Source organism: Condylura cristata, unplaced genomic scaffold, assembly GCF_000260355.1.
Source record: "Condylura cristata isolate star-nosed mole 26May11 unplaced genomic scaffold, ConCri1.0 scaffold00017, whole genome shotgun sequence".
Lineage (NCBI taxonomy): Eukaryota > Metazoa > Chordata > Mammalia > Eulipotyphla > Talpidae > Condylura > Condylura cristata.
In genome coordinates this window covers 20,208,795-20,232,114 of record NW_004567118.1, presented here as the reverse complement: position 1 = coordinate 20,232,114, position 23,320 = coordinate 20,208,795, and the positions used below count along the sequence as shown (strand labels likewise).

Below are 23,320 nucleotides of genomic sequence, written 5' to 3'. Positions count from 1 at the left end.
ATTCGGGCTAGGGTTCTGTTTCCTTTCTGGGTCCATGCTCCTTCCTCCCAGCTAGCTGTGCTGCACCATACTAGCCACTGAACATTTCAGTTTCTGTAGGGGTTGGATTGTAAAAGTTCTGCACTGGCTTAAGTAAAGGACCAAGCCATGCACTGGCGTACCAGGAGGACACCTATGTTCTCCACATCCATCATTGCTCCTCCCACCCCGCCCCCCAAATGCTGTCACCAGCTCAGTGGGTCCTTAGTCACACTTTAGGGCTGTGGGAGGAAGGAAGGGAATTTCTGCTCTTCCAGGCCAGGGCTTTTTTTTTTTTTTTTCACATTTGAGCCCAATTCCCTGATGCACGAATCTGAACCCGAATCCAGCCGCTAGACGTTCTCGGCTATGGTCTGAGAAGGGCTGAGTTTCCCTATGGCGCTAATGCTGTACGGAAGAAGCGCCCATCCAATATGGCCGCTCCCAGTACAAGTAATAAATGCCGCCATCTTGTTCCTTAGTCCGGGAGCTGGAGGGTGCCATGTTTGCTATTGGCGCGTGCCAGAAACGCTGGCCCGTTGGGTATTCACAACTTAGGCCTTGTGGCTTCCGTAGTTCCGATAGGACTTGTGGCTTCCGTAGTTCCGACTTCACAGCGAGGTTCTGAAAATGGAAGAGCTTCTGAAATTCCGTGTTTCTTCTTGCCTGGAGAATTTTGAGCGCAGGAATCTGAAACAGAGTGAAGGCTCAGTCAGTGATGGTGGGACTCTTGTATGCTCGTTGGTGGGTGCTGTTAAGAGCTAGTGCTAGGGTGACCGGTTTGTCTCCGCCAGAAATTCCAGACTGGAGCCAAGAACACTGCCCAACCCGCGTAAATTGGAATTACTGATTCCCCTCCTGGATGGACTTAGAGATCTGTGACTGTAATAACATGTTGGTGAAGTTTAGTGAGGAGAATCCACAGGTTCAGCGATGAGCACCTGGTGAGGTCAGTGACTGGTACTGGGACTGATCATTATCAGGGATCGGTGGATACCCTGGTCACAACTGTTGTTTTTAATGGTTACTAGTACGGCGTGTTCATATGCTGCTCCTGTTAAATCCTCCCCATTCTTATTCACGATTACCATCCAATGAGTTTTTATAAAGTTAGGGCTTTTCCTGGGTATTGATTTGCAGCCTCCCTGCCTTTGTTCTTTAATGGTCCCTGCAGAGCACCTGGGTCAGGCCCTATCCACCCTCTTAACCTCAGAAACATTACTTCATTTATTAGCAGACAGCAGTTTTTAATAAGCACTTTATTGTGTAAATGTCCAATATTTGCCATTGTCATTTTTTTGGTACCTAAACATAATTCGTTTGAACTCCCGTTTTTTTTTCAATAAATGACAACATTTTTGCCTTTCATTATAATGGAATAATATTCCATTGTGTGAAGAGTTGACATTTGAATCCCAAACTAGTGGGAAGTTCTCTGAGTCCTCTGCTCACTTTCCTGCACCTGGGGACACTGCAATCTGCCCAGGTTGCTTTTGCCTCTGTTGCTGCTACCATGGTCATAGATGCTGACATTTGTGCTGCTGTGGCTGAATCTGCAGTTCTCAGAAAGGTCATGGTATTCTTCAGTGTTGTGACTTAATAGTCTTTTTTGCTTTTTTTAAGATTTATGATTTATTCATTTATGGGGCCCTCTCTGGTGGTACAGTGGGCTAAAGTACAGCACTGTGAATATGTCCACAGCCACTACAAGGAGAGTTTGAACTCTGGCCAGGGAGATGGCCCACAAGGCGTAACAGACCTCTCCTGACCTGCTGGCTGCTCCCCTCAGCAGTATATTTCAGTAGATCTGCCTGTTCTGCTCCACACTGTCTCTGATGAATCCTCTCACTCTGCACCTCTGGCTTATACTCCAGTTCTTGTATGCATAAGTAATCTTTAAAAAATTTATTCATTTATGCATACAAGAACTTGGGTACAAGCCAGAGATACATGGGGTGAGAGAATTCACTAGAGATAGAGTGGAAGCAGAACAGGCATCTCTATTGAACTACAATGCTAAGGGCAACAGCCCGTAAGACATAAGTCTGTTGTGCCTTGTGGGTCAGCCTCCTAGCCCAGTGTAGAACTCTTGCTGTCAAGGCTTTGATAGCTTCATAGTGCAGAGACTTAACCTCTTGTGCCACCAGGGAGGCCCTAATACCCTTTTATGACTTCTCTTTGTTGAAATTCTCAGTTCACCCATTCTTCTTTGAGCTTAGTGAGCATATTTATAATCATTACTCTTCTCTTTGTTGAAATTCTCAGTTCACCCATTCTTTGAGCTTAGTGAGCATATTTATAATCATTACTTTGAATTATTTTTCTGGTAGATTAAGACTAGTTTCCTTAACATTTCCCAAGGTTTTACCTTGTTTTCTCATCTGGGACACATTCTCACTCTTCATTTTGCTTGGCTGTTTTTGTTTCTTATTAGGTGAAACAATGGCCTCTTATGGTCTTGAAAGAGTGGCCTTTTGTAGTCATTGAACTTAGCATTCAATTTGTATTTTTTGGTTTTCTTGCAAACCTGACAGGTACCCATTTTGGAGGGTGTACCAAAAACAGTGTTGCAAGAGGAGTTATCTTTTTTTTTTTTTTTAAAGATTTATTTATTCTTACAGAACTGGGGTACAGGCCAGAGATGCGGAGGGTGAGAGGATTCACCAGAGACAGAGCGGGAAACAGAACAGGCAGATCAACGAAGTACACTGAGGGGAGCAGCGGGCGGGTCAGGAGAGGTCTGCCACGCCATGTGGTCACCTCCGGGGCAGGTGGGAATCGAACTCATGCGGAAGCGGCTTTAGATTCTCAGTGCTGTGCTTTAACCCGCTGCGCCACCAGGGAGGGCCCCCAGTGCTATGCTTTAACCCGCTGCACCACCAGGGAGGGCCAGAGTTATCTCTTTTTGCATTTCGTTTTAGGCGGGACTACTGCTGTATTCTGCTTGCTTCTAGACAGCAGATATATGGAGATGTCCCCTTGAGGACAGTGACCGTAATCAGGGTTTCTAGATAAATCTATAACCTCCTTTCCAGGAGATAGCAAGTTGTAGCAAGGCCAAAGGTGGGAACAAAGATATCACCTGGTCTACTTTCCCTGAGAACTTCAGCTTTAGTGGTACCACGGCTGGCCATTCTGGTCAGGCAGGTGTTATGTGCACCAGCCTTGGCAAGATGGAGGAAGCACTACAATGATACCCTTCAGCTCTGTAGGAAGTTAACTCTTTTAAGTACAAAAAAGGCATATGCCAGTGCTTCTGTCCCTGGAGAGTTCCAAGAGACTCTTGTCCCACTGGTACATACTTCAACAGTTAAGAGAGTCCCTTCATGTATGCTTTCCCTGCTTTTCAAATTGATACAATTGTGCTGGGTCCAGTGTGAATGAGTCTTTATGTTGCCCTTAAAGAGGCAGTAGGCCTGCCCCACCACCACTCAGGTCTGCTAGTTGCAAACCCCATTGGTTTTCATTGCCAGATATTTTTTTGGGGTGGGAACTTTCTAGAGCACAACTCAAGGATTGGGGCACCTTATGTAGGGCACAAACCCCTTATTTCTCAGGGAGAAGTTTTTGTGTGATCCCTCCTGGTTGGAGTTCTTAGTGAGACTGTCTGTCTCTCCTATCCATTTTATTGTTGTCCTTAGCTGGTCAGGGTGTTCTCAGATTTGTCAGAATAAATTGTACCATATGTATTTCATGTGTCTATGGAAGGTGAACTTAGAAGTTTCCTCTACTGCCATTTTGAACTACCTTCCCTTTTCTGGTGTTATTAAAAATGAACTTTAATTTTGTCGTTAAATTTTATAGAAAGATAGACTTCCCATTACGCCATACCTAGTTTACTCTCTTGCTAACATTTCTTAACATTTTCATGGTACAATTTTCAAAACTAATGAACCAACATTGATACCATATTATTAACTAAACTTCACATTTATTTAGATCACCAGTTTTCCCTCAAAGACCATTCTGGCTCCTGTATATCACATTCATGCCACATTACATTCTGTCTTCATGTCTGTTTTGTTCCTGCTATTCTAAGTTCCTCAAACATCCCTTGATGATCTTGACAGTTTTGAAGAAATCAGACATTTTGTAGACCATCTCTCAATTTTGGTTTATTTTTTTAATGGTTAGATGGGCTATAGGTTGTTGGAAGGACTACAGCATTTATTGATCTTACAGTTTACCAAGAGAATAAGCTGTCACATCTGATGTTGACTTTTAAAATCTGTGCGAGATAGTGTTTGTCAGTTTTCTGATTGGTAAAGATAATCCCCTTCCCTCTCTTATAGTCTACTCTTTGGAAGTCACTTAACAATTCATTCTCAGTCTCTGAGGAGTTAAGGTACATGTCCTTGAGGGTGAGTATCTACATAAATTATTTTGAATTACATACAGATTTGTGTCTCTGTGTTTATTCTATATTTGTAGCAAGATGGATTCATGGAAACATTATACTAGTGGTTATAATACTGTTTTTTTTTAGTTTAGATTTTTCCAGGGAATCTTTCCTTTTAGTCTGGCTTCTGTCTCTTTGACAAACCCACATTATTTAGGGATACAGTTAAAGGTTCATATTGTACAAAAGACTTCTATGATTTTCTTCTTACAAAACTAAAGCTATTTCCATTGAATAATTGTCTCATTTCTCCCTTTCCAAGCCCCTCACAATCACCATCCTACTGTTTAAGTAAGTTGACTACTCTACCTTAGGAGAGTCACTCAGTATTTGTCTTTTTGTAGCTGGCTCATTTCACTTAGCAGAATGTCTTCAAAGTTCATCCTTCTAAGATTGATTACTATTTCACTGTATATATATTCACGTCATTTTTTTTATCCATTCCTCTCTTGATGGACATTTGGTTGCTCCACCTCTTGGCTGTTGTGAATAATGTGGTGGTAAGGTGCTGTGTGTACATGCATCTCTTCAAGATCCTCCTTTCAATTTGGATATTTACCTAGAAATGGGGTTGTTGGGTTATATGGTAATTTTATTTTTAATTTTTTTAGGAATATACATACTGTTTTGCATCGCAGCTGCACCTTTTTACATTCCTATCAACAATGTACAGGGCTTCCAATTTCTTCACATCCTCATCAACACTTAATATTTTCTGCTTGGGTCTCAATGCATTTGGTAAAACTGTACCATTAAAATTTCTCCTTCAGAGAATCTGATGCAAGTAGTTAGATGACAACCTACAGCTACTGCACTTTCAGATCCCCTGAAGTATCTGTACCAAGGCACTCCATCTGGGCTGCCCCAAGTCAATGACTGAGCAGGTCAGGGAATTTCTGCCCAACTCTTAACTTTTTCTAAAAGAATCCTTACCTGGGGGATGGTTCCCAAATGGCCTAACTAAGATAGTCTCAGAATTGCCCTAAGTCTAGACTTTTTCTAATTAATCTTTCTTGTTTCCTTTCCCTTTTCACAAGTATCAGGCCAAATCATAGTGTGAAGACTACCTATGCCTGCTCCTTCTCTCCTTTACCCTTCATGTGTTTCCTTCAATAAATTCTTGCAAATTTAACTTTTTTCTTGACATCTGCTTCAGTGGCATACAGAATTTTGGAATTACATGTGAACACTGGATCTTTAGTCCACTATCTTAATATAGAAATCGCTATTAAGCTTTTGTGTTCTTTAACAATTTCACAATTCATTACACTATGGGAGGATGAATTACCACTAACACATTATCTGAAAGAAAGTTTGTTTATTGTTCTGATTTACTAAAACTTACATTCCACCAAATAACTCAGGAAAATCCAAGTAGTAGAGATATACAACAGGTCTGTTCCTTTAAGAGGTCTCTTTAAAAAGGCCATAGAAATATGTATGTATACATACATAACTATACCATTTAAATTCTATTCTATACTTAGGATTTTCAAGTATAGAATTGAATTTATAGTGCTGAGGTAACATTGTAACCACTCTTCAACATGACTGCATAGGTGTTTAAAGTGTAAAGATTACTATGAGGTCTCATGTCACTTTCTGAATCAATCTTACTTCAATTTTAGACCAAAAGCAGTATATAATACATGTATCCAAATGGAGTATTTCCAAAATAGCTGTGTGTTTGTATGTGTGAATCTGAGTATGGGACAGGTACAAACCAAGCCACACTGAATATGTCAGAATTCTGCTGTTGTTGGTAATACAGAAACATATACGGTTTTTGTGTTCAAAGTCTTGATGGGGGTTTCTTCAGTAATTTCTGCAAGAGAAAGAATAACTTTTTAAACTTCAGCTTATTGTGGATGAATGTCATTTAGCTTGAGAATATTTAAAAAAACTTAAATATCTGTGTAGTAAAGAATTTGGTCTAAGAGGGACCTGATCTTTATCTTAGTTCCTCAGAGGACTCTAAGTCCTTGGTATTTTCTAAGTGATAGAAGTGCCTTTTGCCATTCATGGTGGGTGCCTGACCACACTGATAGTGTAAGCTACCAAGATGACAAAGGGTGGATGGAGCCAGTCAGAGCATCAAAACCAACTATATAATTTAGAGTAGGAGCTTTGGGTCACATAATAGCAGCTGAAACAGACCTACCATGTGGGCAATGAATTGACCATACCTACCTAGTCAAACCTCAATAAGAACTTTGGACACCAAGGCTTGCTGAGTTTCCCTGACTGGTAATACATTCTACATATACGCTATTCATGAGTCGGTGAGAAAACAAGCTCTGTTTGGGGCCCACCTGGATGTGCCCTAAGTATCTCTCTCCCTCTGCTTGGTTGTAACAGTAATGAGTATAATGGCTTTCAGTGAATTCTGTGAGTCTTGCTATCAAGTCTGAGGGTGGTTTGGGGAAACCCTCTGAATTGCGTTTGGTGCCAGAAGTCAAAGTGGTCTTGTGGGGACTCATCCCTCAAATACGCACTTAACCCAACTCTTCACAGTTGGGGTTAGACACCATAGGCCTACTGCTGAAGGACTCTGTGTCCTTAATATAATTAACTCTGGGAACTGCCCAAGATGTCCTGAATCCCCCCACCAAACAGCCAGTGACTGAATCCCCCCCACCAAACACCACAAGGCCTGTAAACAATGCCAAGTGAATAAATAGTTCAAATTTGTGGCTTCTAAAGATCATCTTCGTGTTATAGAATAGCCATTCCAGATCTGTTGATGTAACAGGACATAAAACTATGACCTCTTGTGATATCAAAAAGCAAATTGTTATCAATTTTTGAAGGACTCAAGCAATCTGATCAATATGGTCAAAGTTAAAATTTCCTCACCATCTGTTTGAGTCTCACTCAGAAATAATTTCAACTTCCTGCTCCGAAGGCCAAACACCTTGGCTGCTTCACACAAAAGACCTTCGTAGGTGAGTCCATTCTGCCCATGTGGGTTTTCTAGCAGAAGGGTGCTGACTGTTCCCATTAAACATTCTATAGAAGAAAGAAAACAATGCATTAGCTCCTGAGAGCTAATCACACTCTAGTTTCTGGATTCCTAACATAGCCTGCCGATAGCTATACAGGGCAGAGTTGAATATTAGAAAGCCAGAAGTGGGTACAAAAGCAGAGTGGGACCACTATGCATTCTGTACAATCTGCCTTAAAACAGCCAGAGAGATAAGGGGTATGGCAAAAGAAGTTTTAACTAATTTAGAAGTCCAGGATGTGGGGAAGAGATATTCAGTAAAGAGTCATAAGTTCAGTAAGGACTTAAATAACAAATGTATAGAATGAAAATATCCCAAAATATCAAGAAAAGAAACATGAATCGTTTTGTTGGCCAAGGTATCGGTAAGTACCACAATTTGTACATTTTCCAGGAATAAGGCAAAGTTAAGAAGCTTTGGCACTTAAACAATTCAGCTTCACTTAGATGTAGTTTTCACCAAACCAACTTATCTCCTTCCCAGTCCATGTTAAGTGTGTCTACATAAAATATGTCTACATAAAATATGCCTGTGTCTGCTCCCCGAGGTAGCATGAGGGTTTACACTTAGCACAATACTGACGGCGACTTGAAAAATTCAGATAAGTCAAAGAGGAAGAGTATAAAATGGAAATAACACCCACAACCTGCCTGCAAATTGTGCACAGCTGGGATGTACGTACCTTGTGGGTCTGCATTCAGAAGCTGTAGGTTGATGTACTCACATAGAAGAGTAGTAGGGCTGTTGAGTACAGAGGGAACTGATCCTGTAGTCACAGAAAGTGTTTTTCCACTAAGACTCAGTAGGTTGGTTTGGCTTTGTAGCTCTAAAAATAGTAAAACAATCTTTCAGAGCAAGATACTTCAGAGCTTGTTAATCACTTTTTCCTATTTAGTTATAAAACTACAGTAAATATTTATAGTAATGCTGCCTAGAAGGGCACCACTTCCACTCCTAAGCCTGAAGGTGCTACAGTATAGGGCCCCTGCTAAGAGCAGGGCCCATTCCAAAACCTCTAATACCACACTGTTGCCAGGAAAGATAAACCCAAGGATGGGTAAGGTGACTTTCCATCCACTTTTGGGCAACAAGGGTAACATGTTTTCATCCGTAAAAGGGTCAGCTGAATGGGTGATTTGCCATGTGTAGATGCCCAAATCACAAGGGTGGGCTTGGTGGTTGTACTCTTTGTCAACTTAGCTAAGTTAAAAGCAAATTACAGAAATCTCTGCCTGGTCTGGATTGGACCACAAGATTTGGGAGATTTTAGTTACAGGCATCCCTAGTGGAGCAAGGGATTAAGTCTCAGCACTATGAAGATAGCTGTAGCCACTGCAGCATGAGTTCAATCCCCAGCCAGGGAGCTAATCCACATGGTGTAGTGGACGTCTCCTGTCTCACCCACTGCTCCAGTCTGCAGTGTGTTTCACTGTATCTGTCTTTTCTGCTCCTGTCTCTGGTGAATACTCACCTACCCCACACATCTTTGGCCTACACCCCATTTTTGTTTGTATGTATGCATGCATGCATGCATACATACATAAAAAAAAAAAAGATCAATGTGGGGTCCCATGCATCAGTCAGCTTTACATGGCTATGCTGGATCAGAGGGAAGCCAGCAGGCCACACGCTTCTCTGGAATTTTCCAAGTTCTGGAAACATGAGCACCTCTCTGGCAAAGATACTTCTGCAGGACAATGACTGTTGTTGCTAGATGTGTGCCCTTACAATTTTGGCTTCTCAATGTGCAGCAATTTCAAATACAGTCCTGAACTGTCCACTGGTGTACCCACCAGCTCTCGTTGGTGAATTCAGGTGAGATGTTTCTCAGACTCTAACCCCTTTCTTCCTATCTATTTTTCTAGTTTCTCTGACATTTACTTATGCTTCCCTTACTCACCCCAACTGACTGAATAGTGAATGTGTTTTCACACTAAATTTATTAATGTATAACCAGGCAGAGAATTCCAGTTTTCCTCCTTTTATAAAGCTGATTTATCTTAATGATTTATTTATTTATACATATAAGAACTACAATACAAGCCAGAGGTGCAGGGTAAGGGCTGAGAGGATTCGACAGAGAGTGGGGCTCAGACAGATGGATTGGCTGAATGAAATAAACTGCTGAGGGGAGCAGCAGGCAAAACAGGAGAGGTATCCCGTGCCATGTGGGTTAGTTCCCAGGATGGGGATCGAACTCATGCTTTAGTGGCTGCCAATACCTTCAACAGTGCTGAGACTTATCCCCAGAAAATTCCAGTTTATATTATGTATCAGTACTAACATTTGATACTGTGAAATACTTCTAGATCTTATCAATCTGGTGGTGTGAACTAAATAGTACCTGATTGGTTTTATCTTGTATTTTCTTGACTTCTACCAATATTCAGCAGTTTTCCCTTTATTTGCTGGCCATTTAAGCTATTAAAAAGTTTATGAAAATGGGCGCTCCCTTGTGGCGCAGCGGGTTAAAGCACAGCACTAAGAAGCTAAAGCCATTTCTGCATGAGTTCAATCCCTGCCTGCCCCGAAGGTGACCAAATGGTGCTGCAGACCTCTCTTGCCCTGCCCGCTGCTCCCCTCAGCAGTCTACTTAGACAGTCTGCCTGTTCTGCTCCCCACTCTGTCTCTGGTGAATCCTCTCACTGCCCCTGCACGTCTGGCCTGTACCCCAGCTATGTATGTGAAAATAAATAAATCTTTAAAAAAAAAAAAGTTTATGAAAATGAACATTACATTTGGAAGGTGAGTATATTTTCTACAGTTGACATACAAAATGTCAAATTGGGTTGAAAAACAGAAATTTATTGTCCCATGTTCTACAAGAGAGAAGTCTAAAATATTAGTAGAGCCATGCTCTCTCTGAAACCTCTAGAGGAATCCTCCCTTTCCTCCCTTTTCTCTTCCTTCCTCTCAAGGATGCTAGCAATTTTTTAGTTGCATAATTCCAGTGCTGGCAGGCACCATTATCACATAGTATTCTCTCTGTTTTCACACAGCCACCTTCTTAAAAGGTATGATAGCAGTCATACTGGAATTCACCATTCTGCAGTATGACTTCAGGTTTATTAATACATCAGCATTTGCATTTACACTGTTTTCAGAATAAGTCACGATCTGAGGTACTGGGTGTTTAAAAATACCTCTTTTGTGGCGTGGGGTGGTGGTGGTAGATTTTCTATATTATTCAAATCATAATAGTGGGAAATAATAACTTAAAATTCTTCAAAATTTTATTTAGGCTTCTCTTATTGAGCATCAGGATTTAACAAGATGAAAGAACAATTTTAATAAAGTTAATATTCACTAGGGGAGTATCTGATGTGTAAAATTTACCACCTGGCTAATAGGTAAAGGGATAGGATTAGAACCTCATCTGTTGTTCTTTCACAGCTATGTCCCACAATAAGGCACAGACACACTGCAGGCAGCTACTGCTCAAGAGCCCTGTTCTGACTCAAAAAAGTCAAAAAAGGGCAAAGGCTATGGCAACAAATTAAGATCTTTACTCATCTACCTTATATCAAAGACGACAGATTATCTTTCAACTTTCCACATACCTGTTTCTCCATGGAAGATTGCCAACTCTGTATTTCTTATACCAAAAATGCTAGTAACAACACTCTTCAATTTTAAAAGGTCCAACCTATTGTCACCTTTTGGATTTTCTAGAAGCAATACTCCACCTAAAAAGCCACAAAAATAAGAACTTTAAAAAAAAAAAAAGGTAAATATGAATAAAAAGCCAAAGGGATACAAGAAGGCTCATTATTTAGTTTCTTTCTTTTTAAGTATACTCTCTATACAGTCTTAGTGCTTTGGCAATCTTTGGTAGACAGGTTCTAGGAAAGAAACTATCAAGCACTAACTTTAGTCTTTATAACCTTTATTATTAATTCATATATTTTCAGCCTCATGACATTTATGAATCCTAAGGATTCAGAGTGGCTAAAAATACTATTTCATCATTATTTAAAAGTTATTCTCAAATGGCCCTCAATGTTGATTGATCTTATATTTTAAATCTAATTACAGATGTTTACTTCATTGATTTATTTCAATATTTTCATATAACTTCAAAATGACATGCAGTTGTAAGAAATGACAGATACCCATAAGCCCCTTACCCAGCCTGCACAACCAGGATATTGCCACTGACCCAGCAAAGTACAAAACAACTTCACTGCAATAAGAATGCCTTGCAAAGCTCTTCCTGCCCCTACTTTCTCCTTAATATTATATACTGGAAGCATACAGTATGTAATCTTTAGGGACTGATTATTTTCACTCAGAATTAATGTGCAAAGATTCACCCAGGCTGTCATGTTAATCAACAACTGATTCCTTTGTATTAATTGGCACAAACATTTGAGTCTTTATATCTTCTGTCTTCATATCTTTTTTTCATATCTTCTGCTATTTTTCAATTGTTTTGGCTATAAATGCTATGTGAAGCATTTTTACTATGGATGATTTAAATTCTCAGATAAATTTAACAGTTCTATCATCCTGGTATTCACATGTATTAACTGTGTTTCTTCATTTATTTTAAGTTCCTTCTACTTCTTGATGAGTCTTTTTCAATCAAAAACTTCCTATTTAAACCCTCTATTTTATTTTTGAAGATTTATTTATTTGTATACACAAGAACTGGGGTGTAGGGCAGAGATGCAGGGGGTGGGAAGGGGTGAGAGGATTCAGCAGAGACAAAGTGGGGGACAGAAGGCAGATCTACTAGAATACACTGCTAAGGGGAGCAGTGGGTGAGATAGAAGTCTGCTACGCCACGTTGGTTGGCTGGGAATTAAACTTGTGTTGTTCAAGCTACTGGTTGGTAGTAGCTTTATAAAGCTGTGTCTTTAACCCCTATGCTACCAGGGAGGCCCTACATTCTGTATTATAGCTGATTTTGATGTCACTGATGGGGAAAAACACTGTTTCATTAATTCCTATTGGGAGAAGTTGGGGTTCTTATTAACCTCCCAATAGTACTAATGTCAAAACTTTTTGTTATCACTGAGGGGATGAGGAGGAAGTTCCCACTGTTCTCTATGCCTCTGTTGATATCTCCCCAGTTTTGAACAAGAGGTGCCTCAATATTGCTCCCACATGGTCTACAATAATGCCTCTTGGGGTGGTGGGATAGTGGGTAATGGTGGAAGGGTGGATGCCTTCTGTTGCCCAGAGAATGGCAGTCCAAGTTCTCCAGGTGGTCTATACTGACACTACTAGGGAGAACAGCTCATTACCACCTACACAGGGCAAAAAGTCCCGGCTCACTACCTGGCCTCCTCTGACTTAGTCATGTAGTATGGGCTTGAGACTCGTGAGTCTGTTAAAAGGGAAAATGTAGGATCGTCAATTGGCCTTTGTTGGTGTAAATGGCTGTGGGGCTGTAGTTTCTTTTGCTGTGTTTGGCTGGAGTTAAGATAGTTATTGTCTAAAAGTTTGCAGTCGTCTTGGCTATTCCCTCCTGATCCTGTCTAGAAAGAGCAGGATTCTGTTGGGGTAGTTTTGTCTGTGCTTGTTGGTATTTTCAGGTTATTGACTCCTCAGTTCCAAGGCAACAAGATCCAGGGTACTTACTTGTATTTGATTTCTTGGTCCTATCATCTTTCACTGCTTTGCCGTTTTCTCTCTATTAAAGTTTGCTTTTCAATGTAATACACATTGTGGGAGGAATAGGGATCATATATAACTCTCCATCTTCTGAGTAGTGTCAAGTCTGATCATTTATTTTTGGGGATTTGTTTTTAGGATAATTAATTATCTTAATTTACCAATTTTTTTGTAACAGACTTAAAGACATCTGTAAGCATAACTTAAATTGAAAGAAAAAAAAAAAAGACAAACCATTTAATTTTACCTTGCTCATTCCCATTTGTATAAATGTTAAGATTGACATATGCGCAAGCAGGGCCAGGTATTGATGATCCTCTGGTGAGTGTAATTTCCAGGTCTGACCCCTTCAACTGAACACACGACACTATGTTATTGAATAAATGTAGCATCTGACCAGTGCCATGAACTAACACAGCAACTATTGATTCTCAATAAAAACAAAAGTGCTATATAGTTTGAAGAACACATTCAATCTCCTCACTGAAACAGTCAAGAGCTATGATTTTTTCTCTTTGTTCTTTAAAAAATTTAAGTCTGAGGTGGGCCCTCCCTGGTGGTGCAAGGGGTTAAAGCACAGCATGATAAAGCTATCTGAAGCCACTACAGCATGAGTTCAATACCTGGCCAGGGAGGTGACCCACATGGTGTCGTAGGGAGGTGACCCACATGGTGTGGGAGACCTTTCCTGACCCACCCACTGCTCCCCTCAGCAGTGTATACCAGTCAATCTGCCTGATCTGCTCCCCACTCTGTCTCTGATGAATCCTCTCACCTCACCCCTAACCCCTGCATCTCTGGCCTGTACGCCAGTTCTTGTATCCATGAATAAATCAATCTTTAAAAAAAAATTTAAGTCAGTGGTGGTAGATGGGTTAAGTCTCAGCACTATCAAACTATCACCACTGTGGCCTGAATTTGATCCCCAGCCAAGGAACTAACCCACATGACCCAGCAGACCTCTCCAGTCTCACCCACTGCTCCCCTTAGCAGTATATTTCCGGATCTGCCTTTTCTGTTCCCCATTCTGTCCTCTCACGCCCGTACCTCTGTCTATACCAAAGGTAGGCATAAGTAAATAAGAATAAATCTTTAAATAAATAAATAGATAAAGCAGGTATACATGACACCTGCTCTCCTTTCTTCTTTCCTTATGAAAAATGATGTGAGAACATTTCTACCTTTTCTTGCTCCTTTCTGAAAACCCTCTCTGCTACTATCCAAAACTGTCCAGAACTGTCCAGTTCTTTCAGAACTGATATACAATATGAATCTTTTCTTGGGAACAGTTTATCAAGATGTGACTACATAATATTAACATAAAACCTAATCCTAGATGTCTTAGTAATTAAACAGAACTTACCTGCATTTTTTCTTGAATAAGAATTTTATCTGATGTAGGAACTGGATATGGCTTCAAGGGAGCCTTTATGGTGGCAAATATGAACTCTGTGTGGTTTTCGATAACATTATTCAGATAATTTCCTTCAGACTTTGCTTTATAATAAACTGTTACTTCATCCGTTGGAACCAGATTGCACTGGAAGTACATATAGAAACATTAAAAAGGGGAGTACATTTTTAAAATCAAAACGTAGGATGATGCTGAATGAGAGCTGCTGCTCACATGCTGAAAGCGTACAGCATCCTGCCCACCCCTCTTTGGACAAAGGACTAAACTGAGGGAAAACCCACTTATAAAGCTCTGAACTGTGAGAGCTCACACAAACTCCATAGCCTGTTGGAGTAGCCTCATCACATCCTGAACTATACAAGTCTTTGACACCTGGCCTCAGGAAGAGGACCTGCTTCCTAGCTCTCTTGCCTGATGGGAGGATACAATGACTCAGTGTTCCTGACTCCCAGCCTCCTAATGAGGAGAGCCGCTTACCCAGAAACAAAAGCCTCTCTCCTTGAGGTAAGTGTCCTTCCTCAGAGATTTCAGTGTCATCTCTGATTAGTTTTTGCAATTGAGGGCTACCTTTCATAAAGATAATTTTGTGTAACTCCTTGGAACTTGACAAAGGAAAACAAGAGGCATATACTGTGTGAAAAACAAAAAGGACCATACCCAGCTTAGAAGTAAATAAGTAGGGATGGCAAGGGGCACTCTGCAGAGTAAATCTGAATGGGCCATATACCAGTGTCTAAATATCATTAATTGATTACTATTTTTATTATGTGCCTATCCTGTCCTCCACAAAAACCAAAGTGAAAACAAATAAAAAAGACAAAATCCAAAACAGTAACTGTCCTAATTTGACAAGCAGACCTTTTTGCGAAGTTTCTGGATGCGATTGATAACTTCCCGAGCCATTCCTTCATCTACCATTGATTGGTCAGGGGTGACATCTAAGAGTACCAAAGCCTGCAGGAATGAACCATAAGCACCTTGAAAATCAAGTAAGTAAAAACGATTCTTTCAATTTCAGGGAGATGCTACTGAAAAGTAAATTTTATGTAATTTATAATGCAATATTTATTCATGTAACTAAGCAAAGGAAAAAGTTAATAGTTTCTTTATAGTTGGTCCTTTGTGACAGGTGATTCCTTCACCTGTGGAGGTGTCTGCATACAGAAGTTCTGAAATCAATTTTTGAATCTCCGATGTGACTTGGCTTTTTAACTATCAAATAAATACCAATTCTCCTAAGGTGTAAGATCAACGACAACAGTGCCCTTTGAGCAGTACAACTTTCCATACCACAGAAGAGGTATGGTCTCCAAGTGGCCTTCTCTATTACTTTCTCAAACCATGATTCTATCCTGTTTTGTCAGTGTGATTCAAGCAAGACACTATTCCTATGAAAGATCACAAAACTTTCAATGTGATTTAGTTTAAACTGCCTTTTCTTGTCCAATATGACTACTCTTCTGCCTCATCTGCTCTGTGGATGATGTAGTAATCAAGCTAGTGTCATATTTATCAGAAGAGACTATTTGTAATTAAGTGCCATCACCCTTTACCTTTGAGGACACTACATCAGGGAAGTGTCACCATGACCCATATATAATTACTACAAACTGTGTAGGGAAACTCAAAAGCATTCTGAGATGGCTTTTTTCTTCAGAGAAAGAACACTGGTTGCAATAAAGGACTGTATCCTTTCAAGAACCTGCTTGTAATAACCTCCTCTTCCTCACCTAGTTGTTGCACTTTGACTCCTGCCACTGTCCTGTGGAGTTCTGTATACATCTTACTTAAGCTCCAGTGTAAAAGTATGAGAAGGTCAAGCTTCCTCATATGGATGTACACCCCATACACTTGTGAATGTGGTATGTTAAGCATAGGGGAACTCCAGCAAGCCCCCCACTTGCATACTGGAGTTGTTACATGCTCTCTACGGGGAGAAGTCTGTAAGAGCAAAGAGAAAAATGCCTGATCCATCACAAGAAAAAGTACTGAACCTAAAATCCAAAGCCACCTGCATATCCCCCTCAAGGAACACTTTAACTATCCCCACCTCCACCCTAGACTTCAGAGATAAGCTTATCACATAGAATAATAAGAATTGTTTTACTTTTCTTTCTTATAACTATTTCATTCCTTGAAGGGTGGGGTTATTATTCATTTTTGTATGACCCCAAATTTATTAAGGGAATGCCTGTATTAAGGACACACAATAAAAGGAATTTAAGTGGATAAATAAGGCTTCTTTTACCCTAAGACAAATTGTCAAAACCACCCAGGGGACATAAATACTTCCTTCTTTCATGTTCTTATCTTCTGGTAAGGAAATTTTAGTGAAAAACAACAACAAAAATACCTGAGCATCTGAGTGTGCTTCAAACTGCGCAGTCCCACCTGTTGCCTGATCAAATGTGTACATGAGGCGGATGTCCTCTTCATGTAATTCATGGCCTTCCACAACAATGCTCCCTATTAGAGAAGCAACTGTCACTGTTATTCAATCATCAACTAGTCCTTCTTCCTCAAGTCACCATACTACCAGTTTCTGGAGTCACTTTTTGATAGAATCTTCACAGCATCCAGTTGCAGAGACTTCAAGAGATTATTTCCTCCTGATTCACACTGTAGCCAAAGGATGTGACAAACTCTTTGGACTGTACCATTGTGCCTTGTCAAAGACAGTCAAATAAATACCAACATCCACTGTATTATATAAACTTCCAGATGTAGAGGTAATGTATCTCCAACCACCATAAATAGAAAGGAATATGATACAATGAAGAAAAGCACAGTTTTGGAGTTGAATCAAACTTGGACCTGCCACTCATTGAATGGCTGACTATCTGTGAATAGGATGTGGTCAGGTGACATGGGAAGTGTGAAGTTCCAACTCTCATGCCTGTCTATGATAGGCAGAATGTATAAACCATTGAGAAGTCCTATCTTCACAAAGCAGATGTCAGATACAATGATCATCTTGGGTAAAGAGCATAGGCTGTCATTTTTACTGTATGTCACTATCTTCTTTCCACCAGTGTAGAGCAGTTATTCAGAACTACATTGTAAGTAGGCTTTTGTTTTCAAATGAAAATTGTTCCAGAAATTTCTAAGGTTTTTGTCTATTTGGTTAAAAAGGTTCGACCAAAGATTTTATTAATATATCAAATTAATGTAGTAATAACTTAATTTTTAGTTAGTATTCCCTTATATTTTATAAATTTTATCTAAAAATCTAGAAAATTTTAGGGAAATATTCCTCAATTTCCAAAACTACTCACCTGATTTCTGAGTCTTTGTTGCTCCTCCAGACCCCACTTTGTGATGCCTAATTTCAGAGGGAGCCCTAACAATCAAACACCTTGTCCTAGAATAACCAGAGAATCAAGTAGCCACAGTAAAATCAAATAGGATTCTAATCAAGGAAAACCCAAACTTCTCGGCAACTGGAACAGCTCTCCAAAGAAAAGGAGAGGAGCTCAGTTCCTTTCCTAACTTCCTGATACTATCCTATACTTTTCCCTCAGAGCACTTACTTACCTTCAATGTCTGGCAGCACAGCCACATAAGAACAATGTCTGCCTCATCCAACTCAATGCCCAGTGCTAACCAACCAGAAGGGTTTTAAACAAATATCCACTATTGGAGTACTCACCACTCTCCTGGAACCGTTCTAGCTCCTCACTGCTTAGCTGCTTGATGGAGGTCATCACTGCTTTGAAGGCTCCCTTCAGACGCTTCCCTAGGACCATGTGATCTGGCTCTGCCCTCAAACGAATGCCATACTTGTTTTTATCTGTAGACAATGTAACTTTTCGAACATTCAATTCCTACAGATTTCGACAAAATGAAACAAAAAACATAGATCCACCAATTCTTTGCACACAATATTTGACTGAGAATGGATAAACAAAATGTGTTATCTCCATACAATGGGCTATTACTTAGCAATATACAGGAATAAAGTACTGACACATGTTGTAACATGAATGACTACTGATACTACATGACAGGCATCAGACACAAAAGACCATTTATGGACTGTCCAGAGTGGGGACACTCAGAAACAGAAAATAGATTACTGGTTGTTAGGGCATGGGAGGACCTTGAGGAAGAAATGTATGTGAATGCTACTAGACAGTGGGTTTCTTTTTGATAAAAATTTTATAAATTTAACAATGAAGATGTTATAAAATTGTGATGAAAGTTACACAACTCAAAAATCATAGTGAAAAATAGGTTATGAACAGTTGAGCATAACTTAACAAAAGAATCAGAAATATAAGCTTTATCTTTTAGTAGAGTATTTCTGCTCAACCATTTTCAGGGCACCACAAAACTACTGATTAAACAGAAGAATCAGTTAATCATAAGATTTCATACCTTTGTCATGCTAGTTAAGAATTACTAACGCAGTAGGAAATGGTGACAATACAGCAGAAAATATGTAAATGAGATTTCTTGGAATTGTTGATTAAAGCAAGTGGTAGGAAAATGCCTAGCTTTGCCATTAAGCCCAACAGTATTGTTTGATCTCAATACAGTGATTAAGATATTCTACTTAAATTTATTTTATTTTTACCTATATCTACAGCAGGCATTAAAGACCAAATTTGTATTCTAATTTTTTAGTTTTAAGTATTTTCCTGGAATTCTCAAGTTTTAAGTATTTTCCTGGAATTCTCAAGCAAATCAAAAGTAAATGTAGAAATTAGTATTTTCTGCAATGATATAAATATTACCTATGAAAGGAGTAAACATTAAAATGACATAAATGACATATTTAACTTTTTTTTTTAAAAAAAGATTTGTTTATTTATGCATACAGAACTGGGGTAAAGGCCAGCGGTGCAGATGCAGTGAGAGGATTCACCAAAGACAGAGTGGGGAGCAGAACAGGCAGATGGATGAAGCACCCTGCCGAGGGGAGCAGTGGGTGGGTCAGGAGAGGTCTGCCATGCCATGTGGTCACTTCTGGGGCGGGGATCAAACTCATGCTGAAGTGGCTTTAGCTTCTTAGTGCTGTGCTTTAACCGCTGCGTCACCAGGGAGGGCCTATATATATTTAACTTTCTTAAAGATTAATTTTTTATGCATATAAGAGCTGGCGTATAAACTATAGGTGTGGGGGGTGAGAGGGTTGACCAGAGACAGAGTGAGGAGCAGCTCCCTGGCTGGGGGTTGAAGTCGTACTGAGGTAGCTAGCTATAGCTTGACAGTGCTGAGACTTAACCCCTTGTGTCACCAGAGAGGCCGTGACATACTTAATTTTAAAATAAAGAATAAAATCAAGCTTTTTGCAAAGACAACTGTCACTGTAGTTTAAACTCATGATCTCAAAACTCCAATTTAAAATTTTAACAGAAGAATAATTACATAAATAGGAATGCAGTGAGACAGTAAATACAATGCAGCTGAGAATAAAGTAGCTCTGTATGTCTGACACAGATGTTCTTTTAAGATATACTGTAATGTGAAAAAAGTTAAAAATAACATACTTGATACTCTTTGTGCACAAATTAAACTGGTGATATGTAAATGTTTGTAGAAATGTGCGTAAAATGCTAAAAACACTTTGTACATTACACCATTACACGAAGTGACATCCCCAGGAGGGGGGAAACTCCAGGGAGTCGACCAGATGGAAAGGGACACCTATTAAACTCTGTTAGGGATGGATCAATATATATCAACGTATGTTGACTTCTTACTTGTATAATTTTAAGGACTATATATATATATTTTTAATTATTAAAAAAGTAATTGGGGGAAGAGAAGTGATGAAGGTAAAACAATTCCACTTAAATGATCCAGCTAACTTAAAGAAATTTCTTTATTCTTGACTTTTTTTTTTAAAGGAATCATTATTATAAAAATTCATGATGATATGGGCCCTCCCTGGTGGTGCAGTGGGTTAATGCACAGCACTGAGAAGCTACAGCCACTTAAGCTTAAGTTCGATCCCCGCCCCGGAGGTGACCCACAAGGCATGGCAGACCTCTCTTGACCCACCTGCTATTCCCCCTCATCAGTGTATTTCATCAGTCAGCCTGTTCTGCTCCCCACTCTGTCTCTGGTGGATCCTCTCACTGCCCCTGAACCTCTGAACCTCTAATGCATAAGATTAAAAAATAAATAAATAAATATTCATCTGATTCTAAGCTAAGTAAAAAATTTCATGGATTAATTAGTTATGTATAGTCTACATACAAAAGGGAAAAAAGATAAAATTATAATTCAAAGCGTAATTCATTGAGATACTAATCAAAATTATCCAGGAAAGATTTGTTTGGACCAAAACAGACAGATCATCTGTCCTACCTCAATGATATACTTCTCCAAAGACTTGATATCATTAAGTGCTTCTGGATCTTGATGGATAACCACAATTTCTTTCAAAGGATACTAAGAGAAAAAGGTGAGAGACAAATCACTAAGCAGCCTCTTCTCCACATTGTAGGAAAAAGGTGTGATTTTATCTGAATTATTACATTGCTAGGAGCTTTCTATATTAAGAAAATACTCCAAAGATACAATTATGATCTCTGAGTAATATAAAATATATATAAAAAACTTGAACCTTTATTGGAATAGTTTTGCGGTCTCGAATCACTCGCCCAAGTTCAATTACAGACTGCATTCTGGATACCGCATTTTCTGTCTTCTTGTCAATCAACTCCTCTCTGATTGATAGAGATGGAATGTGCAAGAGATTAGATTTATAAGGGGAAAACGCCAAACAATAGACATACAGTCTGGATTTGAGAGGAAAGGGGTCAGTTGAGAAAGGTGATGTTGTGGGTAGAACACAGTAAGTGCATGCTTGCCTTAGGGACACAAGACAAGAAGCAGGAGGCAAATCTGGAACTCCTGCTTAGTGCCCATACATTCTTAAGGCAATCCCAATGAACCTGTCCCTACCCCACTTCCAACATCATCCCTCTTACCCATGCTGAGCCTGACTTGCAGCTGAGGTAGATGGCAGGATCCAGAGGGGTTAGAACAAGGGGCTAGACCCCCCACATAAACATGGGGCAACTCACGTCCCATAGCTCCCATGTATTTGATCCTTACCGAACATGGGGCAACATGAGGTAGTGAATGCTGAGCGTGTCCTTGTCCTGGACAGAAACAGGATCAATCAGCATCTTTAGATTCTGGTACATCAATTCCGTGAGAAAAGGTGTATAGGGTGCCTATATGAGGACAGAAGACATAATCTCTCTTATGGGTACTCATTTTAATATGTTAATTTTTAAAAACAGCGAACAAACATTAAAGAAGGCACAAATAATATGCACTGCAGTGGACACATGATTATTACTAAACATGCTCCATGAAAGAAGAGCGTTCATATGAATTTGATGAGATGGACACTTATGAAGTACAAAGAGGATTCAAGACATCCTGGAGAAAGTGCATATTAGAACTGGAGCCCCTGACCATGTGCCAGTCAAGTCAGTAAGCAGAGGACTGAATGTCCTAACCTCAGAAATCTCATCTGCAAGCTGGAGAATCTATCTGCTTCAGAGGGTGAAGCATATGCCTTGCATAAAATATGTATATTCAGCAGATAAAAAGATGGTTTACAGCATTAGAGCAGAGTCACAAACAGCATACAGATGAGTAAAAATGGATTTTTTTCCTTGTATATAATTTAACTAATATTTCAATTGGTAGAAACATGTTTCAAATAAAATACTGTTTAGGATATAAATCTGCCTGGTGAAATAACTACATAAAATTACAGGGGATCACATTTAGATGAAGTATATTATTTAAAGGGAACTCTGGCAATTCAGTTTAGAGATAAGATCTGCACCTAAAAAGCAAGGCCAGTGAAAGATCCCATCTTTTGAAGCTCATGTTTCTTGGCCATTACTTAACATATAAAAGCTAACAGGATTTTTGAAAAGAATTTGCTTTATTTTAGATTTCTATTTCTACTTCTTGTTTAACAAGTGCAGACATAGAGGAAAGGCACTGCAAGAAACCTATTGGGCTAGAATCTTACCATAAGTTTGCAGAGAGAGAGCAGAACACTAAACAAGGTCTCCAGGGCCATTACACAATCCTCTACCCCGTTTTCACCCTAGAGATGAAAATGGAACTGTTAACAGCATTTATCATAAAACCAATCAAGTAGTTTCCAAAAGTAGTCTACTGAAAAGAGAGCACACAATGTGCAGTGGATAGATGGAAGAAGGATAAATAGTCATGACCACAGGTGGTCTGGGGTTGGTGCAAGACGCTAGGATAAGATCTCCTACTCCCCACCACTGAGGTATGCTCAGTAACTATACTAGATGTGGACCAAAGGATTAAAGAGCTGTGGGTGGGATTTACAGGCAACAGGAAGAAATCATTACTAATTACTTGTTTTCCAAATAAAGTATATACTATCTTTAAAAATTATACTAATTAATTGTAGAAAATATATAATGAAAACTCAACCCTAATTCAAATACCCAGAATCCTATAAACACTTCAATTTATGTTCTCCTAGATGTGTATACACAAATACATGTATGTGACTGTGTAACTTAAGATAAAATTACTGTTTTGTTAGCAGGTTTTTATTTACTAACATAGTAAGGCAGTACTCACAGGCAGTGGGAACACTCACCTAACCTGTGCTGGGGTATGCCTCAGTGCGTGTCTTGTATACCACTGTTTGTACAGTTCATCATGGGACCAGAACCCATGTCTCGCACATCCTAAATCTCCAATTGGCTTAAGGAAGAGTTCTGTCAATAAACTGGCTCCCTAGAGGCAGAAGCAAGGAGTTGCCCTTGATATTACAGCCTTATCTGTTATTTGCAAATAAGTAGACTGACTTGGATTGGGACTCTAAGAGTTCTGCTCTGTTTA

General features: G+C 39.6%; 1 protein-coding gene across 1 annotated transcript in view; it reads right to left on the bottom strand.

Annotated features, from left to right (window-relative positions):
- Nucleotides 1-5,703: 5,703 nt before the first annotated feature.
- IARS (isoleucyl-tRNA synthetase) overlaps nucleotides 5,704-23,320 on the bottom strand; it is a 51,103-nt gene continuing 33,486 nt past the window's right edge. The window contains exons 22-34 of the mRNA XM_004684510.2: nucleotides 22,464-22,541; nucleotides 21,524-21,645; nucleotides 21,030-21,132; nucleotides 20,771-20,854; nucleotides 18,105-18,279; nucleotides 16,809-16,921; nucleotides 15,314-15,409; nucleotides 14,405-14,581; nucleotides 13,289-13,394; nucleotides 10,983-11,108; nucleotides 8,105-8,248; nucleotides 7,274-7,426; nucleotides 5,704-6,242 (exon numbers count right to left, since the gene is read on the bottom strand). Coding sequence (XP_004684567.1) covers nucleotides 6,160-6,242; nucleotides 7,274-7,426; nucleotides 8,105-8,248; nucleotides 10,983-11,108; nucleotides 13,289-13,394; nucleotides 14,405-14,581; nucleotides 15,314-15,409; nucleotides 16,809-16,921; nucleotides 18,105-18,279; nucleotides 20,771-20,854; nucleotides 21,030-21,132; nucleotides 21,524-21,645; nucleotides 22,464-22,541 — 1,560 coding nt within the window. The 3' untranslated portion in view covers nucleotides 5,704-6,159. The remainder of the gene's footprint in view (nucleotides 6,243-7,273; nucleotides 7,427-8,104; nucleotides 8,249-10,982; nucleotides 11,109-13,288; nucleotides 13,395-14,404; nucleotides 14,582-15,313; nucleotides 15,410-16,808; nucleotides 16,922-18,104; nucleotides 18,280-20,770; nucleotides 20,855-21,029; nucleotides 21,133-21,523; nucleotides 21,646-22,463; nucleotides 22,542-23,320) is intronic.